This window comes from Psammomys obesus, unplaced genomic scaffold (genome assembly GCF_907164565.1).
Source record: "Psammomys obesus unplaced genomic scaffold, mPsaObe1.curated_primary_1811, whole genome shotgun sequence".
Classification (NCBI taxonomy): domain Eukaryota; kingdom Metazoa; phylum Chordata; class Mammalia; order Rodentia; family Muridae; genus Psammomys; species Psammomys obesus.
This window is the reverse complement of record NW_026596240.1, coordinates 12,990,137-13,004,041: the sequence shown is the minus strand read 5'-3', so window position 1 is coordinate 13,004,041 and position 13,905 is coordinate 12,990,137. Positions and strand designations below refer to the sequence as shown.

The 13,905-nt window shown below is 42.4% G+C and overlaps 1 protein-coding gene across 2 annotated transcripts in view; it reads left to right on the top strand.

Moving 5' to 3' along the window:
- The first annotated feature begins 450 nt into the window (after positions 1 to 450).
- The window catches only part of Paip2b (poly(A) binding protein interacting protein 2B), a 29,557-nt gene continuing 16,102 nt past the window's right edge, over positions 451 to 13,905 (top strand). Inside the window, exons 1-2 of one of the 2 annotated variants that reach the window (XM_055596356.1) lie at positions 451 to 542; positions 869 to 928. In XM_055596356.1, coding sequence (XP_055452331.1) covers positions 900 to 928 — 29 coding nt within the window. In that variant the 5' untranslated portion in view covers positions 451 to 542; positions 869 to 899. Of the gene's footprint in view, positions 543 to 868; positions 929 to 6,891; positions 7,011 to 13,905 lie in introns of those variants that run through there. The other variant, XM_055596355.1, reaches the window with a different exon arrangement.

Here is a 13,905-nt window from a genome sequence, read left to right as displayed (position 1 = left end):
AGCTAGTGGACAGAAGAGGTAATCGTTCAGAGTCCGGACTCCCTCTTGCTGAGTGACCAAAACAGGTGAGAGGAGCTGCCAGTTTAACCAACGGACGCAGCGGCGGCAGAGGCCGTTGTAAACAAACCGGGAGTCGCCGTGCTCAGACCCCTCCCCCATGTGGGGGAGTGAGTCAGTGAGTCCTTAGGAAGGAATCTGGGCGTGACCAATGCCGCCTCAGCCAATCAGAGCTGGGAGTCTCCAATGAGGGCGGGGCGAATGGGCAGAAGTTAAGACCAATCACGAGCTGGAACTTCTGAAAGAGGTGGGCGGGCATTGTTTCACATTTAGACCAATCAAGACCAGGTAAGTGAGCGGCATTCTCTTCTGTCCAATAGGTGGATGGGGCGGTGTCCGGCAGCCAATGACTGGCGCCAGGGGGCGGGGCCAAGCGCGCGTGTGGGGCCAAGGTACCCCGAGCGTTTGTGCGCCGCGGCTCGCGCTCTGAGGGGCGGCGCTGCGCTGTGGTGCGGACCTCGGGGCGGCGTTGTCCGCGCGGCCAGGTAGGTTCAGGCGTCGGGGCCGGCTCCTCGGGCCATCCGGGGACGCGCACAGCCCCGTTCGTCTCGGGCCGCCCGGGAGCGCGCGAAGCCCCTCTCCCCGCGGGCTGTCCGAGAGCGCGCAGAGCCCCTTTCCCGGCTCGGCCCGGCCCAGGCCGTCCGACGCCGTGGCGCTCGCTGGCCGGCTCTTCTCACCTCATCCCTTTTCACCATCTTTGCTATGACCTGTCCACTCCGGTCTCTTCTCCCTTCCACGAGGTGCACCCTCAACCTTAGGATTTTAGCCTCATTTTCCTGGAAACTAACATCTCTCACTTCGCTTCTTGTAGGCACCTGGAAGGCTGAAGGCGAGAGGGGCAGATGACGACGCTGAACACAGGTTCTTCAAGGTTCGAACGGGATTGGGCTTGTTTAAACTATTTCTGCCTCCCCTACATGCCATTTGATCACCCTCCTTTTCTAGAATCGTTGTCCCCATAAAGTGCTTTTGCTCAAAACTGCTGAAAATGCAGGTGAAAAGGCTTGCAGCAGCAACCAATTTGAAATGTGTTACGTGGATGCAACGGGATTCTATTTGGCAGAGCTTAGTCAAAGCATTAATTTACACTCTAAGGAAGGGCCTGGGCATCCCTGGCGTCCATAAGATACGGGACATATGTGATTATCACACACAACCTCTGGGTGAATTACAACAGCTCAGAGACGACCTTCAGCATTGTCTTCACAGAGAATTTGTTTGTACTTCCATAGTGTGACAGTGTTTGGCTTCCGGTAGTGGTTCTAGCCATATGTTTCTAGATGGTCTTTTACACCGCCTCATACCCAAATAAAAATATGCTAGACACTCACTGAGAAGAAAGTAGCTTATCACTCGTAGTTTTTAACCGAAATTTTAGAAGTGGAAGAACACTGGACCATGGGGGTTGTATTTTGGAAGCTGGAGGAAATCGAATATTAGAATAAGAGTACATACAGCCCTTTGGGCAGAGTGGGAAGGAGAGGGAGAATATATATGTGTACGAAACTGCATTGTTCTCATGTGATTTTCATGACTATATCTGGATTTTTTTTTTTTTTTTTTTTTAGTTCTCAAAACAGTAAGCAGTGAATTTAGCATCAGGTTCACTGTGTTTTGGAGTTTGTAAGCTTTTGTGGAAAAGCTTTACTATTGTTTTAACCTTTGTAGCATGTAACAGTATAGTTCCTTGTGTTTTGCTATGGTAAGATTTTTGTGTTTTAATAGAGAAAGTAGCACATCTGTTAGAGTTAGAGTGAATTAAAGCAGCGTTTACTCAAAGGTGACAGCATTGTCTCATAGGCCCATATGTTTGAGCCTTATTAGTGAATCCCACTGGAAAGCACAGGATCTTAAAATTGTTGTAATTTATGTCAGTTATAGTAGTTGGCAGAGTCATGGACAAATTGCAGATCTCTGAGTTGGTCACTATTATAAATTGTTGTAAGTGTGCACTTGAATACCAAATGTACATATCTTGTCTTCCATAAATCTGTACTTAGTGGCTACTTGTTTAGGAATTTAGAAGGTCATAGCTTTTGCTTTCTTCCTGAAGATCTTGATCTTAGAGTTTAGTAGAGGAGAGCTCTATAATTCTGCAGTTCATTGTGTGGGACGGGGGAAGAAGCCCTCTTCCTCCATGTTCCAGCCTCGCCTCTCGTTGCTCTGGACTTCCTGAAGTGCATTTTCTTAACCTACCTGTCTCGTGTAGATTATAATCTTAAATTCTGAAAAGCATTTACCCTGTTAGATTTTGTTCCCTATATTTTACAGAACAGAAAATGATTTTCAGAAATGTGATTTGCCCACTACCAGGTACCAGAGTTAAAACTCAAACTCTTCATTTAACCCCAAAGCTAGAACTTCTAGCACAGAACTAGCCCCTACTGCCTCTGTCCTCCGGCATCTCTGTGTGAGAACCTAACCAAGAAGGTCCAACCTTGCCTAGAACAGGTGCAAGGAGCAAGTGTACCGCTACCTGCATATCCATGTGCATGCCTAGTTTTCTTTTTGAGGCAGATACCTGACAAAAACAGCTTCAGGGAGGAAGGATTCGTTGTGGCTCACAGGTTAGGGTACAGTCCATCGTAGCGGCGGGAGTTGGAAGGAGGTGGTCCCCTTGCACTCATAGTGAGGAAACAGAGAGATGAATTCCCCAGTTTGGGATGCTGCTGCTCACATTGAGGGTGGGCTTCCCGCCTCAGTTAAACCTTGTGCCGTACCCAGTGGTATGTTTCCAGGGGGATTCTAAATCTAGTCAAGGTAACAGTGAAGACTAACCACAAAATGAATGACTTCGAAGCCACCACCAGTATTAGTTTGTAGGCTACATACAAGTTTTAACAAGTAAAAATATTTGCACATAAGAATTAGACTTGTGAATTATCCCTAGGTTCTCATTTCACGGTCCTCCTTCCCTCCAAATCCATCTAGAACGGTCCAGTATTAGGAAATGTACTCACTTATTCATTCATGCAACAAATATTTATTAAGCAATTATAAGCTGTATTCTATATAATAGCAAATAAGCTGGAAATTAAAGTCCTGCTCTCTGGTATTTGAGTCAGAAAGACAGCTAGGCTTGAGTAGGTCGAAATTAGAGATTATCTCATCTGGGTTTATACCAAGTACTCTCTTTCTTTCGGCAAAGCCCAAGAGGACTTCCAGACCATTTCTACTCTTTCATATTCTCTTCTCTTTGATCCCTTCTTCAGTAACCTGTGTGTGTTGGCAGGTGTGTGTATGTAAGTTTGAATGCATGCGGTATGTTTGTGTGCATGTGAATATGGAGACCAGAGGTCAACTTCAGGTGTTCCTTAGGAGCTGGCCACCTTTTTTTGTGTGTGTGGGGGCAGGATCTCTCACTGGTCTAAAAGTCAATAATTAGAGTAGGTAGACTGGCTAGCATACTTCAGAGATTGCCCATCTGCCCCCACAGTGCCAGTATTACAGACTCACACCACCATACTTGCCTTTTTACGGTGGCTTCTGAGGACCAGTATCAGGTCCTTACGTTTATTAGACAAGTACTTTACTAACTGGGTCATCTTCTCATTTGTGGGATATTGTCAAAGAATCCTGCTGACTGTTCTTTGAAATCTGGATCTTCCATCTACTAAATGAACAACTGTGGTCCAGCTTTAGACTTTTGAACTTGTGTCCTAACTTCGCTTTTGTGTTTCAGTGACGAGGCATACACACATTGCCTGTGGTGATGGTGGAATGAATGGAAAGGAGAATGGAAATCATTTCATCATCCACATTGTCTGGATCTTAATGCTTTCAAAACCATATAGAGCAGTTCCCAACCTTCCTAATGCTCTGACCCTTTAATATGGTTCCTCATGCTGTGGTGACCCCAACCATAAAACTCTTTTGTTGCTACTTCATAACTGTAACTTTGCTACTCTTATGAATTGTAATGTAAATATCTGATAAGCAGGATTTCTGTTATGCAACCGTGTTCAGTATCCAAAGGGGTCATGGCCCACAGGTTGAGACCCACTGATACAGAGCAGTACCAATACTTGGCAATACTTGGCAATACTTAAGATATGGTTTTGGCCAGGTGCCGAGGTGCATTCCTGTAATCCCAGTACTTGGGGAGGCAGAAGCAGGTGGATCTCTGTGAGTTCAAGGCCAGCCCTGTCTACAAAGTGAGTCCAGGACACTAAGGCTTCACAGAGAAACCCTGTCTCGAAAAATAAAAAAAAAATAAAAAGACATGATTTTAGTCCTGGATACCTACCTTCTCATGCTCTATCCACCTAACATTTAGGTTTTCCAGAGGAAACTAACACTTGTTTTAGCAGATCTTTAATCTGCTAAAACAAGATTCTTATCGGACAGAATTTTTACTCAAGCCAGGGTCTTGGTTCCTGATCTCTAAGTTTAACCTATATGTTGTCTTTAGCTGAGGTCTGAGTCCTGGTCTGATCTCTCATATACAAAGAAAAGGGATTCTGTCTCATGTACTAGTATATTTGAATAGGATTCTAGAGACAGTTGTTTTTCTTCAGAGGATAACTGAGGGGTCCTCGGGTTTGTGGGTTTCTCTTTAGACACCTATCTTACATGATAATAGATACTACAAGATAAAGCCATCTAGCAAAATGGTTGACACATGTCAAATTTTCAGTACGTTTGCCTCCTGGTGCTGCATCTAGTTATATTGTGGTAAAACTAGTTGTTCATATAGCTCTTTTCTTTACTACACCGAGCTCCATGACCGCAGGCTCCAGTGTTCCATCCTTCAACCTTTGATGCTTGGCTGAGAGCCTGACACATGGCAGCTGTTGAACAGGTATCTGAGCTGGGGACTTCTCAGCTCCTCCTGAAAGGCTTCCCAGAGAAGGTGTTATTTTAAGTAGATTTCCCCCTCATAGACTACAACTGTTTATTTAGCTAATCCCTTTGGTGGATAACATCGTACTTTTACAAACAATGATGATGAGCCCAGCCACACTCCCAGTTCAAGCCTATACACCCTTGATGAAGCCTCTGAATTAGTTCAGATTAGATTCCCAACTGTTCACATGTTTACTAGGGTAAAAGTTAGCCCCCTTCCTAATTCTTAATATATACAATAACATGAAGCAAGACTTATTTGGATGAAGCCAGTATACCCTTAAGGGATGTATATGTATCTCATTAAAATAACTAAACAACACCATTAGCCTATTTCTTTTTTACAATGTATATATCTGCATGTATACACATGAACATACATAGCAGGTATGAAATAAAAATTACTGTCTGAGGAAGGTATCTCTGCAATGCTTTGTAGGTTCCTATTTTGTCTATGTACTTTTTGTGCTTTCCAATTTTTACAATAGTATGTGCTATTTCTGTATTATAAAAATTTCATTGAAAATGCCAATTCAAGCTGGGAATGGTGGTGCACACATTAATCCCAGCACTCATGGAGGCAGAGGCAGGTGGATCTCTGATTTTGAGGCTTTACTACAGAGTAAATTTCAGGATAGCTGGGGATACACAGAGAAACCCTGCCAGAAAGGAGTGGGGGAAGAAAGAAAGAATAAGAAAATACCAATTGAAGTAAAGTAGGCCCACTCCTTGCATGTCTATGCAGTGACTCTGTGCCCAAGGGCACATCTCAGAAAATTCCCCTCAGCAGTGTGCTTGTCAGTAGCCACTCCTTTCCTCTAAGTTAGACTGCATTTTCCTCTGTCTCTTGTACTTCACTGTGGTAAGTCAGTTGTTAGTCTGTCTCTGCTGTGTGAGCTCTATGAGAGCGAGTCTCACTATATTTCAGCGTTAAATAATGTAGGATGCATGGGCAAGTCATAGCTGGTGAGTGAGTGACGTCGCTGTGAAAAGACTGAAGAATTGAATACCTGCGTGAGTAAAGAGTTACGGTGCCTCAGCGCCAGCCAGAGTTTACATATTTTAGCTTTCCACCCAAAACTTGAATCTGTTTTAAGTTTCTGTACACATTTATACCATGCCTTCTGGCTAAGCCATTTGCAACTTTTTTTGACTAATTTTTCGTTATTTACTTTTTATTTTTATTGTGATTTTTTTTTTCAGTCTGTCAGGCATGTTCAGAAAACGTCATCATTTTTTCATACCTGTGCCTCCTGCACCTGCTAACCTCCCTGAAATACTAGGTTTTGTCTATCTAGAAAACAGTTCGGAATAAGCTTGAGGGCTAAGATCAGTGCTAGAGCCCACTTACCATGTTTTTAAGTGGTTTGTCATTGCACTGAGTGGTAACAATAAATCCTGAAATCCTTTGGAGACTGAAAAATGGAAAAGATAGCTCAGTGGTTAAGAAAACTGGCTGTCAGAGGACCTTGCATCTCAGAAATGTCGGTAACTCCAGTTCCAGGAGACCCAGTGCCCTCTTCTGTCCTCTGTGGTACCAGTTGTGCACGTGGTACACTTACAAATAGCCTGACATGGAAGCTGAAAACTGGAGACATTGGCTAGGGACCACTTGTGTGGGTGTGTTTGTATGCACGCTGCCTAACTGTGTCATGTTTAGATATATATAAACTGTGCACATGTTGAAGTTTTGTTTGTTTTGAGTCTCATGTAGCCAGGTGGGCCTGGAACTCAGTGTAGCCAACATACTAGGATTGTTACTAGGATTGCAGGTGCATTCCAGCACCCCCAGCTAGAGATAATTTTCAGATTCTTCTTGTTTGCTAGGGAAGATGGTACTGTCTGAACTGAGGTAGCATACGTAGGAAGTGTGGGTGAGAAGGGGAGCCTTGGAAGTTGGATCTCTTTATAGAGGAGTTTTGCTTCAGTGACTGTCTGGCTTGTCATCTCTCTAATGTCTACTTTTCTTCTCTCTATCTCCTTTTTCAGATTGAGCCGCTAGGTCAACATGGACTGTTTGGAGAAGCAACTGCTGTGCACATTGGTCAGGTGCATTCCCTGACAGAGCACATGCTTGTTTTGTTCCCTTCCCCCACAGAAAAATTTGGGTGAGGAAAGGGAAGGGAGAATTAGATTCTAGACTAGCCACTGTTAGAAATCTGGCAGCATAGCAGAAACAACCCAGGCATTTTCTAAAAACAATTGAGGTTTCAAGGGCTTTCTCTAAACCCTCTTGAGTTACAATCTCTTTGGGTGGGGCCTCAGAGCCTGCATGTGTAGAAACTTAACTAATGTTCCGTGTGTATGTGTGCACGTGCACGTGCATGTGCGCATGCACGCCTGTGCCTGCATTTGTTTGTAGGCCAGAGGTCAATGGTGAATGTCTTCCACACTCCCCACTGTATTGTTTGTTTGTGCATTTATTTATTGATTGAGATGGAGTCTCTGTGTTGTCCTGGAACTTTTCGTGTAGATCATGCTGACCTGGATTTCACAGGGATCCACTTTTACTTTTTGGGACAGGTAACTCACAATACCTCTATGTTACTGATTCTACTAGACTACCTGGATAGTGAGCCTCCAGGGATCTTCCTGTTTCTTCCATCACAGTCCTGGGGTTTCTGGTGTTTACATGAGTTCCGGGGCTCAAACTTAGGTCCTCATACTTAAGTACTTTGCTGACAGACCCATCTCTTCAACTCATTGACATAAAGTAATTTTATATAAACATCTTGGGACTAAGTCTTCAGTCAGATTAGTGCTGGTCTCTTGTGAATTTTCATCAGCCTGTAGAATAAGAAAACTTAGGACCGTATAGTGTGTTTGTTTGTTTGTTTGTTTGTTTTTTGAGACATGGTTTTCCTGTGTAGTCCTGGGTGTCCTGGACTCACTGTATAGACCAGGCTGGCCTTGAACTCATAGAGATCTGTCTGCCTTTGCCTCCCTGAGTGCTGGGATTAAAGGCATGTGTCACCATGCCCAGCTCCATATGGTATTTTTCCCAAAATTAAATTCATATGGTTTATCAGATTGTCCTTTGTGTTGAATTATGGCTTCCCTACATTTTTCAGTGCTAAATATGTCTTATAAAATTACATCAATAAGGAGATTTTTATATTTTGCAATTTAAAAAACTTGTAATCCTGTTTTCCTAAAGATATTTCAAAATGTTACTGATTTATGAGTTCCTAAAGATGGTAGAGTATCTCAGACTGGTCACTCTCAGAGATGAGATCCTTTGGAAGGTGAATCTGTAGAGGCTCATCAAGCCTGTAAGGCCGGTTGAGACTTGGTCTAGAAAGATGCACTCTTTGTGGTATGTGTTATTCTGAAGCTTTAGGACATCATTGTTAGACATGTTCATACTTCTGAGCAAGCAGGAGTGTTTGTGCCAGGTGGGTAAGAAAGACCTCACATTAGTTGAGGTCAAGTTTTACTACTACTAACTAAGTCCTGACATGAAATACACAGGGGAAAAAATAAGTTTTTATAGCTTTGGGGATGTTAGAATTGCCTATAAGACAGTTCAATGTCCAAGTAGGTTCCATAGTAATGGGAACAGGGACTGTCTCTGACATGAACTGATTGGCCTGCTCTTTGATCACCTCTCCCTGAGGGGGGAGCAGCCTTACCAGGCCACAGAGGAAGACAATGCAGCCACTCCTGATGAGACCTAACAGACTAGGATCAGATGGAAGGAGAGGAAGACCTCCCCTATCAGTGGACTTGGGGAGGGGCATGGATGGAAAAAAGGGGAAGGAGGGTGGGAGCTACAGGGGGGATACAAAGTGAATAAACTGTAGTTAATAAAAAAGAAAAAAAAAGAATTGCCTACAAGAGATTATAGGCATTCTAAAAGTATTAGCAAGCTTCAGATTGAATGCAGCTTTGTCTATGGTAAGAGATATGGCATATTGTGATTTAAATATACTAATGGTTAGTGTGAGTGTGTTCCTACCTCAGTCCTCTTACCAGATATCATTTTTCTTTATCCTACTCCATGGCCATTTGCAGTATTTGAGAAAAGTCAGTTTGTTTTCATCACTCTTATAGAACTAAATGGATAGTGATTAAGAATATGGTCTTATCAGGTGAGGTGATACATGCAACTAATTAATTCCAGATGCCTGGGAGGCTGAGGCAGGAATACGGCAAGTTTGCAGCCAACCTAGACAGCTTGGTAAGACCCTGTCCAAAGAAAACCAAACAAGCCAGGTATAGAGAGTTTTGTTTTTTTTTGTTTTTTTTTTTTTTGAGACAGGGTTTCTTTGTGTAGCCTTGGCTCTCCTGGACTCGAACTCACGGAGATCCACCTGCCTCTGCCTCCCCAAGTACTGGGATTGAAGGCATGTGCCACCATGCCTGGCTGGTGGTGCATGTTTTTAATTGCTGTACTTGGGAGGCAAAGGCAGGCAGATCTCATTCAAGGCCAGCCAACATAAGTGATGGCCGGGTCAGCCAGGATGACAGTGAGACTCTGTCTTGGGATTAAAAAAAAAAGTAAAAATGAAAGGAGCAGCAGTGTAGCTCAGTAGTGCAGCACTTGCCTCCAGCATGGGCTTCAGGAGAGAAAGAGAAAGAGGTAAGCTCAAGTCAGGCTCTGGTTCTGCAACAGGTGCATCAACACCTCAGGCCACATTCACCCTTCAGTGGCTTTATGGACAGGCAAGAGTTCTCCAGAAGAGCCCGTGAAAGGAGAACAGCCATCGAGTACTTAGAGGAACTGCGACTTTATTCTTGTTCTTGGCCCCTTGATTTCCAGTGGTTCACATGTTTTTCTACACAAGTTACCTGTAGAGAGTTTATCTTTTTCTAAAAGGTCTAGTGCAGTGGTTTTCCGCCTTCCTAATGCTGTCGCCCTTTAATACAGCTCCTCGTACTATGGTGACCCCCATCTATAAAGTTATTCTGTTGCTACTTTATGGCTAATTTTGCTACTGTTATGAATCGTCATGTAAATATCTGATATGCAGGTGTCTGATAGGTGACTCCCAGAGGGGTCAGACCCACAGGCTGAGAACCTTTGGTCTCGGGGAACTTGGCTTAAATGCTCTCACTTCATGATGACTTTACTTCTGTTCTTACAGTTTATACATTCCAAGGCTGCTAAGCAGTTTTTCCAAAGTCCCGAGCTGGCCCAGATTCTACACCAGATTCTGCCACTGAAGCCTTTCCCTCTCTAAAACCTGCCCATTCCTGACTGATCTTGTCTTCTCAGAGAGCAATTCTGCCCTGACCATGGCCTCCTGGACAAGATTTTAACAGTAGTTAACTTTGAAAGTTTGTCACACTTGCTTTCTTTCTGGGGAACTTTTGTGCATTTGTATCTGCTGTGTTTCTGTCTTATTATTATGTATTCAGGCTCTTTTCTCCCCCTCTTAGCTATGACAATTTTTTTTCTTAAAATTGTATCAAATACAAATTCATTTTACTAGTAACATTCTAAAAATGACAGTCAGCAAAATCACTTATTGAGGACCAGGAGGTGGGTTGCACAGACTCATGCTAGAAATTCATTCTCAGAAAACCTTCAGTGTACATGTAGACTGTTCCTGATACAGATAACTTGAGTCCTGTTTTCTTAACGTATGGTCAGATCTCAAATGGGGATGATTACAGAGGAGATCTTGGCAGAATTGTATTCTGACTTCTAGAGTGGGGAAGATTCCTAGCAGAGATGTGTTCAGACTTCTGTTGTGCCATTTCTGATAATTCTGCTTTTGTTATCAGTTGACAACATGAGAGACTTGGTGAGAAAAGTGACACATATTTTACATGTAATAATTGCCCTCATTAATGTTTTCTATTAGCCTTTGTTAAAAAGACATTGTTTTATACATGGTATATTTCTTTTTGGAGCTAAGCTAGAGAGGTCAGAGTCCCTCTGCTGACCCCTTTTTGATGTTTTCCTGGAAAGATGATTGACTGCCTTCAACTAGGGGAAACTTGAAGGTGGATCTGTGTACAATTTTGTCATTAAATATTTTGTAAATCTCTTCTGCCTTTCGAGGTACTTTTAAGTGCATTAAGGAGCCTATTGTGATTTTTGTACATATTCAATAGGATAATTTCACAGATTATCTTGGGACATTGTTTATAAAAGTCTATGGTCTGTCAGTAGGCATTAGGTTAAAAATAAAATTGATAGCCAGTTGTGGTTGTGCACGCCTTTTAATACCACACTGCAGAGGCCGAGTCAGGTGGAGCTCTGTGAGTTCCAAGCCAGCCTGGTCTATAGAGTGTGTTCCAGGACAGCCAGGGCTATATAGTGAGACGTAGGTAGGTAGGTAGGTAGGTAGGTAGGTAGGTAGGTAGGTAGGTAGGTAGGCGCCTGAGTCTGATTGTGCAGCTGTAATAAAATGCCTTTGACTAGGTCTTTACAAAGAGCAGAAGTTTTATTTCCTTGTACCTCTGGATGTTAGGATCAAGGCAGTCACAGGTTTGCTTTTCTGGTGAGGCTGTTCTGCTTGCAGGATAGCACATTTCATCCTCTCTGCTGTCCTTAAAAGGGGAAGGCAGAAGGATGAGAAAACCAGATACTGTGCGAAGCCCTGTAGTCCCACTCCCAGGCCTCATCTCCTCCTCAAGATGATGCTCTTTCTTACTATTGTCATGTTAGTTAAGTCAGTACCTGAATTTTAGATGAGATACATCATAGAAATAATAAACTAGTAAATGTAATAAAATAAATGACTAAATTAATAAAATTAGGAAGTATTTGGTAAATTGAATCAGACTTCTTAGCTGTGAAAACCCATGACTGTGTGTACATATAGACTTACACAAGCACATGTGTACACATGCAGAGGCCAGAGGCAACGTTCGGTGTCTTTCTCTATTGCGCTCCACCTTATTTTTATTCATTTATTTACTCACTTTATAACCTGATTCCAGCCCTTCTCTCCTCACCTCCCAGTCCTACCCTCACGCCCCCATTTCCCCCTCTTTTTTTTTTTTTTTTTTTTTTTTTTTGGTTTTTCAAGACAGGGTTCCTCTGGGTAACAGCTTGTCTTGGACTCACTCTACAGGACAGGCCGGCCTCGAATTCACAGAGATCCTGCTTCTGCCTTCCCAGAGCTGGGACTAAAGGCCTGCTACCTTTTACTTCTGACTTAGAGGAAAACACAGAACTTGTAAAGAAAAGCAGGCTGCATCTGTTTTTTGTTTTTAACGTAGACGGTAGAGATTGAATTCAGTTTTTTTGTCTGTGTGTTTACAGAGCATGTACCCACTGAGCTATGGAGTTTTGTTTATTTTCAAAGCTTTTCTTAGATTGGTATTGAAGAACACCAATTTGGGAACTGTTGTAGAAATTAGAGTAACTAGAATTTCTATTCCATGGAATAATCTGTAGCAAATTAACAAGCAAAAAAAAAAAAAAAAAGAAGAAGAAAAAAAAGTTGGCTTACTCTTAACAAAGCAGAATTGGGAGGGGTTGCTCTTTGTGTGTGTTAATGCTTCTAACTGATACGTTCCTAACTGAGAAGCCTGGATTAGAATATGTTTTTTTGATGCTTGTTAAATGCTTTTAAAATTCTGTATGTTTTGTGTTCTTGGCTTTGGTCCAGGGACCTACCTTAAAGCTTAAGGTGATGATTTTTCCCAGAGGGTCTGCATCAGCCTGTCAATACAAGGCTCATTACAGATCTTTAATAGGATGCATTGCAACATCAACAAAGAGGTTGTGTTCCGTTTACTTTGATTGTCTTTCTAATTTGGGAGTCTTCACTTTAAAAGCTGCCTCTGTAATTTGTCTTTGTGTTTTGTTAACTTTTACTCTTAGGAATCACGTAAGTGATTTCTATTAGTTTCTTGACTTTCTTATCCACTAGTAATTATTTGGGGATGTGATTTTGTTTTGATTTGTCTTGATTTTTCAGGGGAGCAGACGGGGTATTGCTGTGTAGAGCAAGATAACCTGAAATTTGCTATCCCTTTACTTCATCTTCTCTGGTGGTAGGGTCACATTCATGTACTACCACAGGTAGGGTTCTCTGTGTAGGACTGTCCTGGACTCACTTACAGACCAGGCTGGCCTTGAACACGTAATAATCTGTCTGCTTCTGCCTGCCCAAGTGCTGCGATTGCAGGCGTGCGCCACCACCCCAGCTACCACAGATATCTTAACCAGTAAGTTTTTGAAGTCGTTGTATTTTGTTGTTTTTGTTTTGGTTTGTTTCTTTTAATACTACACATTGAACCCAGCCTTCCACATGATAGACAAGGGTCTATTACTACTATACCCAGTCCTCTTTATACTTTTTTTTTTTTTTTTGAAACAGTGTGTCACAAAGTTACTCAGTCTGATTTTAATGTCAACTCTAGTCCAGGCAGGCTTTGAGTTTTTAATCTGAGTAGCTGGGATTATAGGCCAGTACCACAGACCTGGCTTTGTCAACTTGTAATTACAGGACAGTTAAGTTTCCTGTGTTTTTGACAAGCACATTAACAGTGTGTTTGTAACTGCTGTTTTTGTAAGTGCATTGGGGCAGGGCAACCAATGGAGTATTTGTGTCTTGTAGTCAGAATAGGAAAGCCTAACAGGGTAATTCGTTCTTGTGTTCTGCTAAGGTCTATGAAACCACTTATAAAAATGGAAATGTAGAAGATAAGATCATTCTAATTAGAGTACCTGGGACTTGGTATTTCAGTCTCTGTACGTATATCCTGTTGATCCTGCCCACCCTATAGAAAATGAGCCACTCCCCCTGCTCTTGTCTTTCCTGGGCCCCCACCAGATGATGAGTTTGTATGCTTAAGAAGGAAGGACTAAAATATGGAAAGAGAAATACACATAGTGTGAAGTAAAATATTTCACATGAAACAAGTTCTACATAAAAGACTTGTAAAATTGTATGTCATTGTTTTTTTTGAGACTGCTTCATACCCAATGTTCCTCATGCCTCTACAGTGCTGAGATAATTTTGTAAGCCTTCATACCAGGCTATAAATGTGTTTTTTTCTTTCTTCTAGTAGTACAGATTGAACCTTATATAGTATGTG